Source organism: Rhipicephalus microplus, chromosome X, assembly GCF_043290135.1.
Source record: "Rhipicephalus microplus isolate Deutch F79 chromosome X, USDA_Rmic, whole genome shotgun sequence".
Classification (NCBI taxonomy): Eukaryota; Metazoa; Arthropoda; class Arachnida; order Ixodida; family Ixodidae; genus Rhipicephalus; species Rhipicephalus microplus.
Window position 1 is genome coordinate 338,607,350 of NC_134710.1, and position 21,235 is coordinate 338,628,584.

Genomic DNA, 21,235 nt, shown 5'->3' on the forward strand with positions numbered 1-21,235 from the left:
CAAAGATGCAAAAGGAAAAAAAAATTGTGGCAGGAATGAAAACTCAATAAGAGAGACACAGCTATAGTGCAAAAAATATATATATACAGAAAATTGCCATGAAAAAATTGCCCCCTATCTGCATATTTGACCAAAAATGTCGTCGAAAGACTATTGTATTTCGCCTGAAAAGAGTGAATAGACAGAAATATTTATTTGATGTTTTGCACGAGAAAACTGGTGAATGGGATCCTGGAGGTGTTGCGTGAGACATGAGTGCCATCTGGCGGTAATTTCAGAAAACGAAAGGATGGCCTTTGTTATAGCGAGCACGCAGCACGCAGCATGCGTGCAATCTTGGAGGCCATATTTTGTAGATTTCAAGACAGGTAGCAGCACAGTATCGTCTTAGCAAAGCGTAGGAGACTCGCCTTTCCATGCGAAGCGTCGCATTGTCAGCTGCAGCGCTTAGAATTACTTATTTATACCTTTTCTAGTGTAAATAAACACAGTGCACAATATCGACATGTTGATATTGTGCCTCAAATATGCTCAAAATTTGCTTTTTATTGACAATCGTACAAGTATGAACGCAGAAACTTGAGCAATACTGGTGGATGCTGTGGATGTGGTCGTACTTGAGCCTTTTTGCTGACGGACCAAAATTTTTGCATTGGAGTATCCCAAGCAAGACTATCATCTTTAAGGAGGAAATATATTTACAATGAAAGAAGAGTAAAAATAAGCACATACATGCACTTACAAACTCACACAGATAGGTAAGTCATATGTCCAAGAAAATATTGAATTGGTTTACAAAGGTGGCACGATCAATGAATCAAGCGATGTCGCTTGGCAGTGTGTTCCAGTGATGTGTGCTTCGAAGTAATGGTGAGTGTTGATACATAATTGTGCGTGCCAAAAAAGGGTGTATTTTGAATTGGCGATCAATATGTTTCAAAATATTATGAGGTGTGTTTGTACAAGCTTCATGAAGGCACATTTACTATGATAAAATGTACGAAAATGCAACAACAGTGACGACAGTCTGCGTTTTTCAAGAAGGGGTAATGAAAGTGAGTGCGTAATATATGTAGTGCTGCAGTTGCGAGAATACCACTTGGTGATAAATCCTGCTGCTTCATTTTATTTTAATTCTAGTTAATCGATGAGATATGATTGATGTGGGTTCTAGATGATGGATGCACATTCTATCTTTGAACGGACAAGTGTAGTGTATGCTAGCATTTTAGAGGTATAGTTCACCAAGTAAAGGTTTCTTTGAATAAATCCAAGTGCTTTTGACCCCTCACTAGTTATGATATCGATGCGCTTATTCTAAGGCAGGTCAGAAGATAAATGAATTCCAAGATACTTAAATAGGGATACTTTTTCAATGGGGAGAGCTTGAATTTCATATTGACTCATTTCTGTTTTATGTGCTCTTGTAAACGTCATGGTCTTCGTTTTGGAAGTGTTAATTTGCCATGGTGACACCAAAATGCGAGTTTATTAGGGTCCAACTATAATGACTCGTTAGCTTGGGTACTGTCAATTTTTCTATAAATGATGTAGTTGTATGTAAATAATTTGATAGTAGATGACAAACCATGTCCAATGTCGTTGATGTAAATGAGAAACAAAACTGGTCCCATGATTGATCCCTGGGGAACACCAGACTTTGCATGTGAAAGTGAAGATGCATGTCCATCCACATAAATTGATTGGCTGCAGTTGCTCAAAAAATGATTTATTCAGCTTTTTTCCAAACCAGTGGCTACCTTATCATTATACATAGAGCCATCTAGAGTTTAAAAGAAGCCTTCCTTGTCAGCAACCAAAACATGCAACTTAGCTTCCAGATGCGTCTCAGACAGCATGAACACCGTTGTGAGGAGTGACTAGGCTATGTACAACAAAGGCAAGCTGAAAAAGCCAGTAGGCTTTTTTTGTGAAGCTAAGTTGCGTGTTTTGGTTACCTTCATTTACGTACTCTTCTATGAACATAATGATAAATAATACTCATGGATTTAATAACACCATCTCAAGGAAATGAAATGAGAAGACAGTGTGCTACTCTTGAAATATCTGCAATAAGTGCATAGCGGAGGACGTTTGCAGCTGCATCGCCAATAATAATAATAATAGCAATAATATTATACTAGGCAAGACATAGCCCACCAAACCTCTTGTGATGGCAGTTCTAACATAAGCACCAAACTAAAAGGCCTTCAAGCCAAGCCAAATTTGTGGCCACGACAAATATGCACAAATTTACCGATGTGAGAAATGCTGTGCTTGGAAAGTCAGATATGATATGTGATATGTAGAAGGAACATACATCAAAATAGTGCATGTACCAACGTGGAAGCTAAGGAATGCTTTAGTCAATGGGAAGAATAAGCTGCCGAGCGAACTTTCTGTAGTCTTCTTTACACTGTAATCTGCCACGAGTGTGACAACATGTCAGTCTATGAGACCTGTGATTTCAATGAAAGAGTTAAACAACACAACAGTTCAAAATGAAGTCACCAAATGATGGGTGGCCTTGGATGCCTTCGCTGAACATGCGGAATATACAGGCTTTCAAATTGACTGGTCAAGCAACCGTGTTCTGGTCGAAGAAAACAAGCTTGCATCATGCCAGCACCTGGAATCCCTGCACATTCACACAGCTGCACATATACTCAATAAGATTTATGGAACGCTGACCATATACTTTTGGTGCTTACATCACGCACCTAGTCATACTTAAATACGATGTACCTTTCTTATGGCTGTCATTCAGAACAATATCAGGTGCCTAAACATCTGTAAACTTTGTGTTATTTTGGTCGGTGTATCCTTTTGTTTGTACACTAAGAAGAAACAGTAATGCATTGCCTTTTTTTAGGCCTCTTCTAGCTGTTCACTGTAGTTGCAGTCGAAGGAGTGACTTTTTGATTATTGATCAACGGTAATGCTTATTTTTGTGATGGTGGCACAGACTGCCGCCAGTTTCCATGAATTAGCCAGGTTTTACCAAAGTTCCTGCAGTTTTCCAGCAAGGCCCCAATTCCCCGACTTTCCCAGGTTGGTAGACACCCTGCACAAACAAAGATAGATGGCAGTTAACTCGCGTCCTGTTCCCTATCTTATGCAAGTGTCATTCTGCACTTTATTACCTTGGAAGTACTTGCTGCTAGACAGGTTGGTATAACATTATTAGGGGAAATTCTAGACGATGCGAATGTGTGATGCAGTGTAAATATTTTCTGTAGTTCAGCTGCGACCGATGCTCTTTTTCTGTGCTTTTTCATTTTTCTAGTGGTGCTTAGGCATCTATAATTTTTCCCCTTAGCTTAATTAGCTCCCTGAAGCTATGCATCATCTTGCCCATTAACAACCATTGTTAAACTATTGTATGTGGCATTGTTGATGCAAAATGACCTTAGAGTATATGCTAAAGCTCCTGCAGGATCACCGGCTGAATGTGACAACCAATTCACCATTTATAGGACCCGAAGTATTGACATTTTCAATGTATCTGTTCGTACAGTGCTTCATTGGAGTCATGCAAGCTTAAAATATGGTGCTCCCACAGAGAAATTTTTCTTCCTGTGCTGTGACCAACGGGAAAACTATGTAGACAATAATGAAAAGAGATCACAACTAGGCTTAGCTGTGTGATGTCTGCCTCAATAAAAATGTAATAAATTAATGCAAGTGTGCTTCTATCACCATGGTGTTGCCAGTTTATTACTACATTTGATATGAATCTCTGCTCGCTCCACCATGGTGTTCCTAAGGGTGTACCTCTGAGACAGCATTGCCAGAACTAATTTCACTGTCACAATCTTGAACTGGTGTGCAACAAGCATGCGCCAGAGCAGAGAACACAAGAGAAGTGGTCACTGCTTGCATGTTCAAGGTCGTATGCACGCACACCGGACTATGATTTTGCAGTGTCTTACATTTTGAGTGGAGTATACATCGTTATGGCGGGAGCCATCTCTGTGGTCACCAGCTAGACTGTCACAATGTGCATATTGTTGCTTCAGAAAACTGTTTACGACAAAAAAAGGGCACCGTAGAAAAAAATATTTTTAGGCTAATGTAAGGGCTTGTGGTGAGGAGACTCTTAATAGGTATATGGTGTGTCATCTTGCAATAGAGAAGCAACATTTATACCTTGTTTATGTTAGTAGGAGTCTGCTAAACATTGGCCATACAAGCTTGTGGCTAGAGAAGGATGATGTCCAGAAGATGCCCTCCTGAAATGTTAACCTGCACCGTCCTCCCTTGCCCTTCTTGGTGCACTGGAATTTTTGCCCTATAGGTACTAATTCCTTTAGTGGGTACTCTTGAAGGGATTCTGAATAAGCTCACTCTTACCACCTGCTTTACCCGAGGGCAAATCCTACTGTTGGAACTTGTTTGCTTGGCAGAAATTTTTAACAGGAAAAGAAGCTTCACTCGTTACACAAATAAAGCTACAGCATTGCAAGATTACTATGATGTTATGTACACAGACCTCTCACATACAACTCACTAAAATGTCACCAATTACCTCTATGGTGAGCCTGATTATGCCTTAAGACAGCATGTAAGTTTCTTGATCCTATACTTTTTCATCAGTACATAAACCTTGAAAAAACAAGATCGTCACGTGCAGTGCATAAAACCAGTGCTTATAAGTGCAATGATGCCATCGGAAGCATCAGCAAAAGTAAATTCACCCTGCTGGAAAGCAAATTGTGTGTGAAGCCTGTAATTGTACTGTTAACAAAGTCTTCTCGACAACTTCATTACTTCTACTTCTGCAATTTTCATAATCCTGTCTCTTCATACCTTGCTGTCAACCCAAAAATTATTGACCTATGAGGTGTTACTCATATGACCATGCTCATTTAACATACCTGCAAGCCTCAGAGCTAACATAATAAAATTGAAGACTTTAATAAATTAATGCTCTCTGCTACTCACCCCTTCAAAAAAAATTTTTAGCATCCCCTTCAAACCTGTTTTTTTAAAGACTCAACAGGCACAGTGACGTGACTCATGAAAGGCATATCCGGAGCTTGTGGTGCAACTAAAATCTTTTTGGAGCAGCTTAAAAGCTGCCTGAAGCTTTTAAGCTAGAGCTGTTGCACCACATGTTACAGGGAACTAGTTCATGAACATATGCATGCATGTTCACTTGGACTTCTGCTCAACATAAACGTAGGCTTTTTGCATTTTTGCAGACATCTCCAATTTATATAAAGCTACCTAGCACTTTCCGGGAATACACATGGCATTTGTAAATGACTCTGGCTTTCAACGCTAGTTTAGCTACAATATTGAATCACAGACTGGTAAGACTATTTATGCATTGTATTTACTTTCCAAAAAAAAAAAAGAGTCTGATTATATTAATGCTTTCATTAGTACAACCTAATCGTTCAATCTGTGGAGAAGTGGTTGCTGTCATCGTTTATGTACAGAATTGTTAGGTCCCTGATTAATGAGCACTTCTTAAAAAAAAGGTTTTGTAACTGGTCCTTACTGCCAATTATTTATTATGGCTCGACAAAATTTAGAGTTATGGGGGAGTAAGTAGTTACACTTGGCAAACTGTTTGACATGTACAGTCGTCGAGGTCGAGAAGCCCAGCCGAGACATACCGGAATAGTGGAACACCATGCTTTCTAGGAGAAGTAAAAGTGATTGTACAGGATGCGGTACTGATGATAAAATTTGCCCACTGTATGGACCTAAAACTTAACTACCTTGTATGAAATATTTTGAAAGTAAACTGTAACAAATAGGACCACAAATAAAAAAAAATAACTAAGTGGTCACTTCTATATGCAGGTACTAAATTACTGTATTTTAATACAGTAAAGCAAGACTGTTGTCCAAGCACAACTAGCTCATTATTACTTTTATCTGACAATAACCACAACAGTTAGAAACTATTTGGCTGAAGTCATGTGGTAACTTTTGTAGTATAAGCGGGTTCAGATTGTTAAGAAAGTTGGTGCCCAGCAACGTTTTCAACTACATTGCACGTTCATGTTTACTGTGATAACATCTTCAAATCGCAGGGGTAACGTATGGATTTCAAGCGTATGCCATATACTTGCTTCCTGAAAGAACACAACGAAGAGTGCACGCATGCTTGACACAAATAATGAAATTTATGAAAAAGATGTAGCAGGTTTCGTCTCTTGGTGCAGATCCCTACAGGCACTTACCTAATTCGCATCCCATTTTGCCAACAAGCAGCCCATGTAAAACGTCTGAACATGCGCTATTATGTCGGGTCATAACCAGTTTCCTCTAACCACCTTGCACTTAGTTCTGGCACGACATACGTTTCAAAGATCTATTTCTTGCAGACTGTGTGAGTAATTGTAGACCATTCTTCAACAGTTATTTTTGTGCTTACTCGATAGGAAAACATGAGCTACAAATTTTCTAAGTTTCTAAAATATGAATGGTAACTGAATTGTGAATGGTAATCTACACCCAGCCTTAGCATATTTCCTTTATAATCATTTTCAATTTGAGGCATGGCACAAATTTTGAAGTACGACTGAAGCCTCTCATATGCATGTTTCGTTTATTTGAACGTGCCATTTAACAATCTTGAATTAATCCTGCAATGAACTAACATCTGAATGCCTTGCGAATTGCCTGCCACAAAATATATTTTACTAGGTAAATAGTTCTGTGCTTGTTACACAAGCTGAAGATGATGACGATACTGACTGCCGCATCGTCACTGATGAGGCAGAGGATAGCGCGTGTACAATTTAGGTGCACACACGAGGCCCAATGTCAGTGCTACATTTCCAATTTGAACACGAGCGCGCGCAATATGTATGTTTTACCGCAATACACAGCGTGCACTTCACCGCAAGGCACGACTGCCTTGCGGCACTGTTTAATTTTAAGAAGACGCTTAAGGTGGCAATTTTGAGCGAATATTTATAGTGCTCCCAGCATATCTTCAACTTTATTTCTTTTTTTTTCTTTGTATACACCCACAAGAAAAGACATAGCTTAGAAAACCGATTATCGTAATCGGCGACAACATATTTAAGCCACTTAGAAAATAACGTCGTGTGAACGACTGGTAATATTCCATCGCTTCCAACATGTGCATTTCGTATCTGTCTCACGCAGTTACGCAAGAAGAAGCTTCAATGAAAGTTTTGGCGCAAGCATACACTTCACGGAAGCGACACATCGATCCTTACGCTACACACGCACTTACCAGACATACACGTACGGCATACATCCACAAATAGCATAACACACGGTGTTCATGATCGGGCAAGTCGTTACCACATTGCTTATAGACAGTATTACAAAACGAGATCACGTATCCATGCGCAGAGGCGGTTCTCGCGAATGCATAAGGCTCCCGGCCAAGCAAAGACCACGGATAAATAAATAACCACTGCACGGTAAAGATCCTCACAAGTTAGTGAGGAACCTTAGACCTTTCGTTCCCACCACCTAAACGTCCCCAAAAAAATGTCCAACACGGCGATTTTATCGCCGTCTATTCATACGTTTTCAGCCAAGTCAAGCCGGTTTTAAGCGGCTATTGGGTGAACCGAACACTTTTGCCTCGAAAAGGTTCGTGCCACCCGGTGGCAGCAGACGCGGCCTGAAATATAACATACGGAGATATATTCAAGTAAAGACGAAAGAAAGAGATTGAAGTTGAAAATAAACGCGAAGGTAGGCGCAGTGTGCGCACCACAACGAAAATGTAGTACAGAAAGCGTTTTTTTTTTTTTGCTTTGCGAGAACTGTAAAGACGCTTCCCGCGCTCTACGTTGAACGGAGAATGAACCTTCCTCCGTGACGTGCCAACCATTGTATCACATTACTAAAGTTATGCGTGGCGTGTACGAGCTTACTTGCTTTAGAAGTGAAGCCACGATGTAGGACTTCAAAAAAAAAAAAAAAAAAAACAAGAACGGAGCAGCCGCACGGAGAACCCCGCCTTTTCCGCGGAGCTTTTTGCTGAAGGCAGTCATCCTCGTTACACCCCCTCTCTCCCTCTGCTGCGTTGCGACAGCACAAAAAGTGCGGTGCAGTCTGGGATGGTAATGGAGGGCGCGTGATTTTGAAGCTTGCAAGATGCTTTCCCAAGAGTCAGGTAAACTGCGATCACTCCATTACTAAGTGTGTTTGTCGTTCGTTAGAGTGCACCAGCGTCTAGGAACGTATTTGCAGATTAAATTCAGGCTGTGATGTCTGCAGATACGTCAATTATGCGGAGCCAAGGAGTGCCGAGTTGTGCGTGTCCGTCCCTGCGTAAATACAAGCCAACTTTTTGTTTGTTTCATAAAAGAAAGCGACGCTTGTGTAATGTAAAAGTTTATTCCTGATCTAGTCGATTGTCGTGTTTGTGCTAGAAAAATTTCTATGGGTGATGACTAGTATTATTAAAAGATGTGTTTCGCAGTTTCAAATTTCCCTGTCTTGTAGTCCGCAAATGGCGCGTCATTCAAGAATTACTAGCGCTTTGCGTCTTCGTGGCATTCGACCGCGGAATTGCATATGTCGTAGTTATTGTGTGAAATAAAGTGCTTCCGCTGTGTGGTTAATTAAGCATAAGGCTGCGGCTGCACTTTGAGTATTTGCATAACCGATGCTCGCTTCAGTTTGGCTTTTTTCCTCTGGTGTAGCGAAATTGGGCGAAGCTAGGCCGAGGTCATCGCTGGCTTCGCTATTAGGCCTAGGTGTTGTTTTCTGCTGAAAACGCAGCGTGCTGAATTCGGACAGCTGTTTTGGTCGGATTCGCCTGTAAGGGAATGTTTATTAACCCGACTATGGGGAAGTAGAGGCGTCGCAGGTGGAACTAAATTATTACGTATTTAGGGGCCGTACAGTGTCGCTGTGTCGTACGGTGCGGTCCGTGCGTGCGACTAAATGGGGGTTATGCAAGTTTAAGTCGTTCTGTTTAGGCGAGGATTTTCGTAGCTGTGCATGTGAAATTTCGCTTTATAATATTGCATGAAAAAAAAACTTACGTCAATTTTATTGCTTGTTAGTTTCTCAAAAAGCCCACCCCGTTTCACGTTTTCAGTGCGAGATGAGCGCTGGCGTCGCCGCGAACTAGGAAGATGGGTACGGTGCCGATCGCTTTGCGAACTTCCTGATATCTGTGTAATGCAGTTACCGGACGTTTAAATACGTCCTTCCCTTACATCCGCGGCCGTGATTAAAAGCTGCGACAGATACGACTAGTTGTCGCAGGGAAGCTGACCTGCTCTGCTAATCGTGGTAGCTGGTCGGCACCTCCCGCGAGCGAGTTGTGGTGGTTACAGCTCAATCCCTGCCATGCAGTCGCGCGCGCGTGTCGCCTCGCCTGCGTGTTTTGACGCATAAGTGGGGCCTAGTCTGTTCGTGAAACACCTTCGCGGCCACACGGTCCCTCCTCGCTTCCCTTGTGTGCGCGATCTGCCCGCGCTCATCGTTCTCGGCAGTGAGCCTTGTTTGTTGTTGTTTTTTATCTTGCTGGAGAATTTCTTCGTGAGTGGCAGAGATTTTTCTAGGTACTGTTAGTGGTCACAAGGTTGCAAGCGTTGTACCCCCAAAAAACTTCCGGTCACCTCATTTATCAGCTCCTAACGTCGAAACTGAAAACACAAGTTCTTTTTAAGGCTAACAAAAGTCGCTCTTTCGTTTTTCATATAAAAGGAATGTGCGTCAAATACAAGGGGATGTTTTACAAATTGTTATGCAGATCAAAATAACATTTGTTTGAATATATTTTGCGAAATAAGGGAAGGAAACTAGAAAATCAGCGGGCTATTTTCTTGAACTCTTATTGTCCACCAATGCTATTAAGTCACATCGTTGGACAAACCGGATGTCATCAAGGGCCTGTGTCTGTAAACATTGAAAGGGTCTGTATACGTCTTGTGGCATTTGATGTACTCTGGCGTCTCGTTTGCATGGCAGCTATTTGACACTGAAATCGCCCTTTATGCTTGGGTGCTGCTGAAGTCTACTGACAAGAAAGAAGTACATCTTGTTGTCTACGCATTTAATTTAGCGTAGTGTATGTCGGTTTAAAGTGCGATGGTGCTAAGTGTTGTGAGGACGGAGTTGGCGACCTATGCATTGTTATGATCTTTGCCTGCCGTCTTGATTCTGATTTCGCCTGTAATGGATGTTATATAAGCGCAGTACAAAAACTACTGGTGCCATAAACGCTTGGCCTGAAACTAATAAATATGTAACTGTGCACAAGAGTTTTAATGTTCCCCCACATGTTATGCGGAATGAATTAGACTGTAGTGATTTGTGCAAGAACAGTTGGCAGTGCATGCTCATACCTATAAGTGTACTTGCTTCTTACTAAAATACCGAACCATAAATATGTAGCACAAAGGCAGTTTTTCTGTAAATATCTTGTGTCCATTAATTGTTGGAAGTGAAATATTGGTCCTCTTAATCAGTAGCCTTCAACTTTGTTCTCCACCTTTAAGCATTTAAGGCCTTGCCTTTTGCTTTTGTGCATAGATATCTTTTGATATGAGCACTTTGCCTAAATGTAAGGCTTAATTTTCGGGTGTGTTCATTTAACCATTTAGATTGTATACTATTTATGCTTGTTTGCATAGTTAAGATCATGGAAACTAGTCTGTAGGTAGAACATGTAATCTCTTCATTACTGCCCATAAAGCTTTCAGAAGCTTCATGGTATGTTGTGATTGCTGTGAATGATAGTTAGTGAGAACAGAAACTTGTACAGCAGCTTCTTCGAAAGCCTACTTATCCTAGATAGCCATTCCGTAAAACACTGAAAGAAGACAGCAGTGCTCCTTGATGTTGTTAATCTATTAACCTCTTCCTCTGATTAAAGCCTTCATAAGTGCCAGGCTAGCTCCACTTGGCCTGAAGGATGTAGTGCCAAAAATTAATGATGCATGTATGAGAGCAAGTGTGACAAGGTGAAGCAGGTAGATTACATACAGCTTTTAGTTGTAAGTGCCTTTCTTGTTCTTTGTTGCGTTTGTGTTATTCAAGAATGAATCACTACTAACCAGCTCGTCTTTCCGTGTAGGTTCGTTCACATCACTCTTGATATTTTCGATGCTGTGCTATTGCATATTATTTTGTAAAGGTGAAGAATTTACACTGTTTGTGACTCAAGGAACTTTCACTCACTGAAGTAGCTGTAGTATTTTTAACCTTGGGTTTGCGTTTTGAAAGCGTTTATGCAACTGTGTCATTGTGTGTTGGGCTTGCTGGAACAAGTTGATCAGAAATTTGCAGCATAAATACGAAGAATAGAGATTATGGGACTGTCCTTATTCTGTAAGCTCCATTCTTCTGTCTTGTTTCAATCTAGAAGGATTTTCAATTATAACTTTTAATAACAGCAAACATGAGCATAATTATGCTCATGTTTGGCTGGCATTCCACTATCGAGAAGCGATGCAGCATTCAAGATCCACTTTTTTGCACACCGGTTTTCTGCATACCCACCTATGCCGTTTAGATCCGTCACTTCAACTCCGAATACCATCCGGACTATCTCGATCCGAAACAACCGTCCTCTGCCCCGCTTGTGGCTTGGAGCGTCATTCACGAACAGTTTTGCTTACCGAATCAGGATGACTGACAGTGCTACATGTGATCGTTGTGGCAGTGAGGAAACCATTGCCCACGTCCTTTAGGATTGTCCTCATTATACCAGCAAAAGACAACAGCTTTCGGCAACGTTAGTGCAGCTCGACGACCAGCCGCTTTTGGAACAGTCAATTTTGGATTGCCGGGACGTTCGACCTTCAAGCCAGAAAGCGACGAAGGCGCTGCTGAAGTTTTTGCGGTCAACCGGACTCGCTAAACAACTGACATACCCGTGCTTGAGTGTGTGCGCGCTTTCTTTTTCTTTTTTCTTTAACCACCCCTTTCTCTCCTTTTTCCCACCTTACCTTTTCATGCCCATTTGCCTACCCCAGTGCAGGGTAGCAAACTGGAAATTTTCTTCTGATTTTGCTGAGGGCTTGTTCAGCATGTTTCTACCTATTGTTAAGCGATGTTATATTAATATCAAAATCCTTACCATATGTTAGGATATTTCAGCATCACATAGTGAATAATGTTTGAGGCTTGATAGGGTTTTGTACACGTTTTCAAGTGCTGATAAAGTAAAAAAGTAACAAGTGCTCATATATGCAGGTAGCTATATTTTACCTCATGATTTTTTCTTTCAGCAGAAAAAGAACAAGAATCAAGGACACCTGCTGAGGCTAGCACGATGCCTGCAGCTCCAGGTGCTGTTGATGCTGGCCTTGGCAAGGTATTAGAGGGTGCAGCTGAATCTGACACTCCAGGACTTGAGCTATGTGCAGTAAGCGCTGATGTGCCTGACAGTGTTGAGACAGTTGTGGTGAACACTTCAAACGGCACTGCTCAGCCTGCTAATGTTGTAAGCACTGTGCTTGAAAGTGGTTCTGATGCTGGGACTGCGCTTGCCAGTAGTGACAATGCCTTAGGCCTTCGAGATGCTGCTGCTGCAGCTGCACTCTCATCTGTGGTTAACAGCGAGCCTGCTGCCATGGAAACTGTTGTCTCTACGGAGGCCTTGCCCGATGTCACGGTGCCTTCTACGTCTGGTGTGTCATCGAGTGTGTCAAACCGCTGTGATGCGCGCATAGTTCACTTTAATGACCGGGATCTGGAGAGCCTGCGCAAAATTCAGGATGAGCTGAACACACGCAAGTCTGGTGGGGTGTCACGCAGTCCTGGCAGCCCCATTGTGATCCGAGCTGAGCTGGCCAGTCCACAGAAAGGGGTGTCAGCACAGGTGCCTCAAGTTCTTGTGGTGCAGAAGCCGTCGCCAGGATGCTCTACCAAAAAGGCTGATATCCGGGTCATCCACCCCCCAGGTGTTACTGTGCGCAGGTGGGGACAGCTACACAGGAATAGCTCAATCTTTGCATGCTTGTGACCTCTGCTGCATGATGCTAGTAGCCCTTTCAGCTTGGCTGACATTTAGTGTGACATGCGAGCTGAGTCATGCCACTTGGCAGGTTTTACTTCCAGCTCTGTCCAAGCCTCTTTGTGGAGTTCCCAGTTTTAGAGCTGCTTAGGGAATCAAGCTTCACAGAGTCTTTGAGAGTCTTAAAAATGATGCATTTGAGCTATAGTTTGATTTTCTGTAGCTTCATTTGTATAAAATGTGGATTTTTGTGGTAATGTTTCCAAAAGGATCTCGTGCAGTTGTTGGGTTTGAAGCATCGCTTATAACCATTGGCTCTACGTCCACAATAACATGCACAGAATCACTTTTCAGGTCATTTTTACTGATTCTTTGTATTACTTGCCATAGGTTGACTTACTAATATGCATTTAAAATGTATGTGAGTGCCAGAGTGAAGGACGAACGGTCTAAGTTGACGCGAGTTAGGGTGGTTGGGAGTGGGCATCAAACAATCAGCTTGAGTGCCATTGAATGATAGTTGTGAGTATGAATATGCCTGAGTACTTGTGAGTCAAGTTGATTGCAAGTAGATGTGACCATGAGCACAAAGTGCTGGTGAGTGTGAGTAGTCATGAGTGTGAATGTGAGCAAGTTTAAAGGCTGCAAAATATTATGTTGATATATTGCAGTCATGCGTATGTTACCAGTAAAAAGTAACAGTGTTGTAGTTACCCAGGTTTCAAAAGTATCTTGTTACAGTTACAGGTACCGTGAAAAAGTTACATTGTTACTTTTCCATTACCGTGTAAAGTAAGGCATGGATTACATTCCAAATGATGGCATCAGTTTAATAAAAAAGTAGAAAGAGGTATGGAAAGAGCTTAATGAGGAAACATGAGACCCGTTGACCATTGACGTTTATTCTCTATGTTTCTCAAGGTGCACCAGACATGTTCGAAGAGTTTTTCATCGGGTAAGCATACAAACCGTTTGGACACGTGTTGGTGAAATCCTGCATATGATCAGTGCAGGGTCATCTCTGAGTACAGTGCGGGGATAGTGAAAGGACATACACTATCACATTGGCGAAACGGGAGCAAAGGATCAGGAAGGGGTGAGGAAGGGAGGGGGCGGCGGGGTGTTGAGTATTTTTTGTGTATGTTTGTTTGTGCTTTTGTACGTGTGCGTGTATATACACGCAAGCAAAATTGAAAAATTTCAGGGAAGCTTCGAACCCCCAACACCTTGCTATGCCCACGTTAGATGGAGCTTGTTAGAAACTGTTGGTCAGGCCGTAGCTTTGACCTAAATAATGCGACGACGCTGAAAAAAAAAAAAAGAAGCGATAGTGGTGAAAGGAAGCGATAGTGGTGGGGGGGGGGGGGGCACTTTTGAAAATATTTAAAACGTCATAGATCTACGACTGCTGGGCTGATTGACATCCACTCACATTTTATTTTTCGTTGCCACTGAACACTGAGAATGCCTCCTGCATAGAACGTGAAACATTTTTCATATTGTAAGTAATTGTTATGTCAAGTCAAAGCAGACCTATGAGAATCAGTTACACAGAAGTTTAAAAAAAAAATGCTTATCCAGTTCACGCCCTTTTGCCTTTCAGCTGTCTCGCATTGCTGTTTCCTAGCCACCTCTTAAACATGATTTGCTAAGAGCCTTGGATGAAGTAATGCACCTTTGGCACACCAAGAACAGAGCTAAAATCTAAGGGACAAAATATATATATATTTGTGCCCACCCCCCCTTAAAGAAAGGAGGGGTGGAAGTGAGCTGATGAAGCTGTTCAGTTGCCACATGATTGATTTACAGCATGTAGTTTACAAGCAAACCCCAATTACGGTCATCTGAATCATGTTCTAAACTACAAAGGAAGCCTTATTGTGGACAGTTGAAAGGAGTAGAAAGCATGGTAAAGAAAAGTTCGAATAATTGAAAAGGGTTTAACATAGGACTTTAACGAGTATTTCAGTTGGAATTTTTTTTTTTATAATAAAAACAAAAGTAAGTAAAGCCATTTTTCATTACAGTTAACTGTGTAAATAAAGTAACAGTATTACAGTTACTTGTTCCTCTAACTTAAAAGTAACTGTTTACAATTACACGTTACTGAAAAAAGTAAGAAGTTACTGGGAGGGTAATGCTTTACTAGTTACTGCCTAAGACTGAGATATTGTAAGTGGACATTTGTTTATAGTGCCAACTGAAGCTATTTGCACTTTTTTCCTTGCTTTTCTCTTACACGGTTAACAGATTTAATTATGGCAGTTGTAAATGTGAATTCAGTAAAGAATCCAATAAGCTAAAAAAAAAATCTGAATGCCACAGAGTGTCTGTTGTGCAACTGTAGTGGCACATGTGTAGAAGTACGAGAAATCTTGTGTGTTGGCTTGTTAGAACGATTTGCCGTGAGTTTACATTTTAAAATATGGTGTAGCTCACTTGTGGCACTAAAAATAATTTTGCTGCAGTGCTTGTAAAAGAACTAGGGAATCCAGCATGGTCATTTCACATGTTAGGACAAAATCCTTGAGTAGCCTTGAGTGTCATCGCGGATGCTGGACAAACTAATATGGCCAAATAAAAACCAAATAGAGATCAGGATTCAAACTGGAATGAAACCCATGGCAGTCAACTGCTCCACCACTGAGCCTCATCAGTGCTGGAAACTGCTTTGCGAGGGACCCGATACAGGGGTCATGTTGAGCGAGGAGTGACGTTAATCAGAGCCGTAACCAGGGAGAAGATGAGGCGGTTCTGACACCCCCCAAAATTTTTTCAGCTTTACCCTTTCGAGTGACACTGAAGTATTTACATGCTGTCACATTAGCAAAAGTTAGCCATTCTACAGATAAGCACCCCCTTTAAAAAATGCCTGAGCATGGCCCCGATCTCAATAGACATGGTATTGCGTTGCAGGATCCTAGAATTGCACTATGCGTCACAACACGAGAATTGCGTTATGAGTAAGGGGGGTAAAGCTTCTCGCCAAATTACAAAGGGCTCAGCAATAATTCATTATCACCAGAATGATAACGTAGGTGCATATATTGCCTTACAGATGTGTTGTGTGTACTTCAGGAAAGATTGTGCACATTTAAAAATGGTGCACAGAGAAGTGCTTACACATGGTATTCAAAGGGTCTCGATTTAATGCAAAACATATTTCTTCTTGCATGCAGCTTATTTTTGCTACATGAGGGTAGCCATAAATGGTAGAAATGGAAAGATGGAAGCTTGCGATGAAAAATATGTAAATAGAGTTTGTGTTGGGCCGGTGTTTCGACACAACCCCTGCTTACGGATTTTTTATTATGAGTGTAGAGTAACACATGTTTAATAAGACTCATTTTTCGGCTAGTTGGTGCATTGCATCAGAAAAAGATATATCCAGCCAATAACGCGTGGGTTGCCGGTGTCGACAAAAGTCCCGTGAGCAGATGCTTTAGGGCGCTGATTGATAGACTGAATATCGCCGGCTTTCCCAGATCCATTTTGTCTGCTGTAGCTGGATCTTTGCTACAAAAAATGAAAGTGTAGTGGTGAATTCGCAAGGCAATGACTAATGGGACCATCCCTGAGTGCGAAGCGGTAGTGTGTGCACGAGCTGTAGACGCTAGACTGCTCGAGCATTTGTTTCCGTACCGGCTGTCTGCCTACTACCTGGCGTCGCTATTAAACTCTCTTGCAAAAGGAAAAAAGAAAAACACACAGACCTGGCCAGAGCAGAGGAGACCACAAGTGGTACCCTACACGCGCTGTGTTGCGCTTGGCCTGAAAAAAGCTGCCTTCAGGCATGGTGTGCCCGTGGTGTTTCCCGCACTAAGGAAACTGGGTGGTTTATGCGCACGCATCGGAAAAAAGAAGCCACAGTGTGAGGCGAAACATGGGCAAACGTTTGAAAGCCGTTATTGGTCTGGTGTATGATATTCCACTGACTTGTGGAATGGTGTATATAGGCCAAACAGGTCGTTGTGTGAATATTAGAGCCTGGGAACATTTTAAATCGTTAGAGAAAGGAACAGGCTCCAATTTAGCCCTTCATTGTACACAATGCAAATGTAAGCCAGGGCTGAACAAAATCAGGATTTCAGGCAGAAGTCATAAAAAATGGCACGTGAAATATTTGAATCTTTTCACATTACAAAAAATGGCGAGGCATGTTGTAGTGATAGCTCTGTGGTGTTTCACAGACAGGAAAAAGATTTTCTACAATTTTTCCAGTAATCTTGAGTGATTAGTATGGCAAAGAATGTATACAGTGATTGAGTGATTAGTATGGCAAAGAATGTATACAGTGATTTTACGTCAGTTTATCGTATTATGCAATTTCTGTTAAGAGTTATTGCATGACTATGTGACTGCATGAGTACATATACTTCAGCCTCGCGTATGTGAATAAATAGTTGGTAGTCTAACTGCTATCCTGTCTCGTTCTTCGTTTCCTGTGTTTGTTGTTTTATTGGCTGGATATATTTTTTAGGAAACACATGCTCAATTTTATTTTATTTGCATTTCAGTTTTGTTGTGTCCGCTTAAATGGGTAATAAAGAGAAAAACGACTTTTCAAGTATTGGTAAAGTACAATTTTTTGGTCGTAAAAACACCACTCTTACTGCGAGACGACACTTAGTAAGCGAGAAAACATGTGAAAAGAAAATGTGGGTGGAGATGCCACCTTGAGATTCCCGCACCACACCCTTGACATTATAGATTTTGATAGGGTCTACTAGGTCCTCCTTAGTTTCTTATTGCTAAAAATGACGTACATTATCATCTGTTGGTGCTATAGACGTAACATGAAGTTTCAGGAAACTTTCGTGCGGGTGGGGTGGTCGACCTTCCTGCCTTTCATTTCTTTCCTTCCTCCTCTTCCACCTCCTTCAGGAAATTTCATGGAGCCCATGTTACGAAAATACAAAAAAAATCATTTTGAAATTAGTGACGTCACGTGTGGACGTTCCGGCGTAAAGTTCAAAATGAAACTTCAGCGTTGATTTTTCTTGCTTATAACGAACTTATTGTAGCAAAAATTGTGGCATTAGAGTTCCCAGAGTACAGTTTATCAATCTAAACCAAGTCATTGTTTCACTTTAGTGTCCCTTTAATGCCCAGGAGAATAGTTATAAGTTCACCTACATTGAATGGTATGATACACAGCTTGAAACGATGAATATTTGTGGTTTTTCAAATATTCACACAGTCCACTGAAGTCACTTATTTCATGCAAAAAGATGTCACAGCCTTATATTCAGCTTCTGCTGCTACTGAAGGTGATCGGCAATTGCTCGTAGCACACAAAATATTAACAACTTGAAGAACTAAGCAAGGAGGGGGACACTGTATTAGAGAAGAGGTAGGTTGCATTTACTCATCAAGAGTTACAATTACTGACGTTTATGAGAGCATTCTTGAGTTATCTTTTCCATGTTGTACAGCCACCTGCACAGCTTGCGAATTTGTTTTAGCTGCTAGTAAAGGCTTAGTTGAAGTTTAGCATCATGTCCTGTCTGTTGTTCTTTAGTTTTTTTCACTAATTAGTTATGTCTGCAGTTTTTTTATTTGGAAGAATATTTACAGCACCATCTTAGTCATTATTGCATCTTAGGCATTAGTCTTGCGGCCAACTAAATCAGCTGGTAACATATTCCATTCGACAATGGCTTGTGGAAAAAAAGAATGCTTAAAAAGATTCGTTCTGGGGTTGTATGGCCGTACTTTAAATTTGTGGTTATGATGAGAGGAATGATGATGCGCTGGTTTCAAATATTCTGAAAGATTAATGCCTGTTTTCTTGTTATAGATTGAATAAAATAGTTTCAGTGTTAGATTACGTCTTCAATTTTGTAAATTTTGCCAATTAAGTTCTGTTTTCATACATTGAGAACTTTCAGTTCAATCATATTTTCCCAGAACAAATCTTGCTGCTATCGACTAAATGCGCTCTAGTGCATGAATGTGTACTTTGTGAAACGGATCCCACACAGGAGAGGCGTATTCCAGTATTGGTCTGACATAGGCATAATATGTGGCCTGTTTAACCTCCTTGGTTACATGTTTAAGATTTTTTTTTAAAAAGCCTAGGGTTTTCCAGCTCTGCTGAGAACACTGGCAATGTGTTCAGACCATCCCCCATCCTCAGAAAACGTGACACCCAAGTACTTGTATTTGTTTTCTTTCCTAATAACTTCATTGTTTAAGATGTACTGATTGTAAACCTATTGACCCTTTTGGTGAAACTGACGTGAACGCATTTATTAGTATTTAGTACCATATCATTATTTTTACTCCATACCTCCACGTGATTAAGGTCATCCTGAAGCTGGATGGAATCCGTTTGGTCGGTCAGTTCAGTATACGTCACACAGTCGTCAGCAAACATTCTAATACGACTCTTAATTGTATCCGAAATGTCATTAATAAACACAAGAAAGACAAGTGGGCCGAGTGCGGAACCCTGAGGTACCCCTGATGTCACCGAAACTAAACATGAACCTGATCCACCTAGAACAACCTTCTGTTTTCTTGAAGGTAAATAGTCCGCAATGCATCAGCAAATGGTTTGATGAATGTTCAAGTTCTGCAGTTTTTGAATCAGAATCGAGTGTGATACCGTCTCGAATGCCTTTCTGAAGTCCAAAAATAAACAATCAATCTGTCCTCGATTACCTAAACTGAAGCTATATCATGATAGAATTCAATGAATTGGGTTGTACATGAAAAACCTTGTCTAAATCCGTGTTGTTTAGGATTAAAAAAATTAATTGAAGTCAGGTGATTTATTAAAGCAGAAAAAAAGAACATGTTCAAGTACTTTACAATAAATTGGCGTCAAAGAAATTGGTCTGTAATTTGATACATGTGATTTAGAACCACTTTTGAATATGGGCACAACGTTAGCTATTTTCCATTCATTAGGAAGCTTGCCTTCACTGAGTGATTTTTTGTAGGTAACATAGAAATAACAAGCCACTGCCTCAGAGCAGTGTTTTAAAACTCTTGGTGATATGCCATCTGGGCCAGTTGCTTTACTTTCGTCAATGCGTTGTAACAGCTTCACTATGCCATTCATTAAGAGGACATGCACAGCGTTTGTCTGTGCCTTCTCGCTTTGTCCCTCATTTATATATTTTCACGCTGTTAATGTCTTGCTCAATTCAGTACCAACTAGCCTAAATATTCACTTTACTAAGAGACTCATAATCCGATAGGTTAAATACAAAGTATTGGATGCAGTGCCTCTGGCCCAGGGTTCTGGTACTGTAGATGATAAGTTTTTGGAACAGTGTCTATGATACCGAACAGCTGGGTGGAAGTGTGCCTGGTGTGGGCACATTTTAATCTCGTGAATGTTTTGTGTGTGTGTGTGTGTGTTTATTCAGCGGCATAAAACATAAATGTCATGGCAAGTGACAATTGTGGCCAACAAATGCATGGCAGTAGTGATGGCATGGCAGTGACAATAAATTGTTGGCTTGACCCAGCACTGCCGTAGATGTGTTGAGAGTGGTGCCATCTCTTGTAACATGTCACAAAGGTGGTGCATGCGGTGACAGTGGGTGGGCAAAGTAAAGTATGGGAAAACACGTATGCACATGGGCTATGCACCACGGCAAAATGTAAGGTCATAAACCGCCGCGTGAGCCGCCGCTTGAGTGCCTTAAAGACGCCGCTGCAACGTCACCACAGTTCCCCTTGAGTAAAGAACCAAGAGGGTTCTGAAACGTCATGTTTTTAGGGGTTTTCATGTACTTTACTTTGGTTGGAGTTCAGTTTTTTCTCAGTTTACCTATCCAACTAGACAGAATGCTGTCTTATATTTCCATTCAAGCTGTGCACAGATTATTTTAGGTTGCTTTGGAGGACGTGCACCCTGTGGTGTGCAAAATCTTATTTGCATTAGAAACGCCTAGCTTTTCTGTGATGACTTGTAACTTCAAGGAATCAGTCTAGGAGCATGTAGCAGGGTGGCATTTTGGAGCAATCAATCTCTGCTACACAATTGGTTACGAGATTTTCTGCACATGGATACAGAACATGTTACTCTCTATGGCTGACAACAGTTGATCGGCTACACACACTAGACATCTTTTAGGCTTGGCATTTTCACCCGAAGCCAGGGAGACCATTGGCTTATATTTAATGCGCGATCTCACAAAACTGTTGGTATTCATGTAGATGACTGCCCAAGAACACTGTCCCTTTTGCGGTTATTCTTTTGCTGATTACTGAAAATGCTCCTCTGAACTTTTTGTCTAGGCAGACTTGCCAAAAGCATGCCTGCAAGAATAGGAATGAGTGTTATCATACTTAATC

General features: G+C 41.2%; 1 protein-coding gene and 1 long non-coding RNA gene across 3 annotated transcripts in view; one reads left to right on the forward strand and one right to left on the reverse strand.

Moving 5' to 3' along the window:
* LOC119162040 (uncharacterized) overlaps positions 1-21,235 on the forward strand; it is a 166,967-nt gene that overhangs the window by 67,227 nt on the left and 78,505 nt on the right. The window contains exon 7 of the mRNA XM_075876703.1: positions 12,195-12,885. Coding sequence (XP_075732818.1) covers positions 12,195-12,885 — 691 coding nt within the window. The remainder of the gene's footprint in view (positions 1-12,194; positions 12,886-21,235) is intronic.
* LOC142776308 (uncharacterized) lies at positions 527-7,442 on the reverse strand. Of its 2 annotated transcripts, XR_012887439.1 has the most exons (3): positions 7,223-7,433; positions 2,863-3,064; positions 527-679 (listed from the first exon to the last, which is right to left on the reverse strand). It is a non-coding gene; the product is annotated as an uncharacterized LOC142776308 (long non-coding RNA). The 2 variants fall into 2 exon arrangements; XR_012887438.1 differs by having other exon boundaries at positions 527-3,064; positions 7,223-7,442.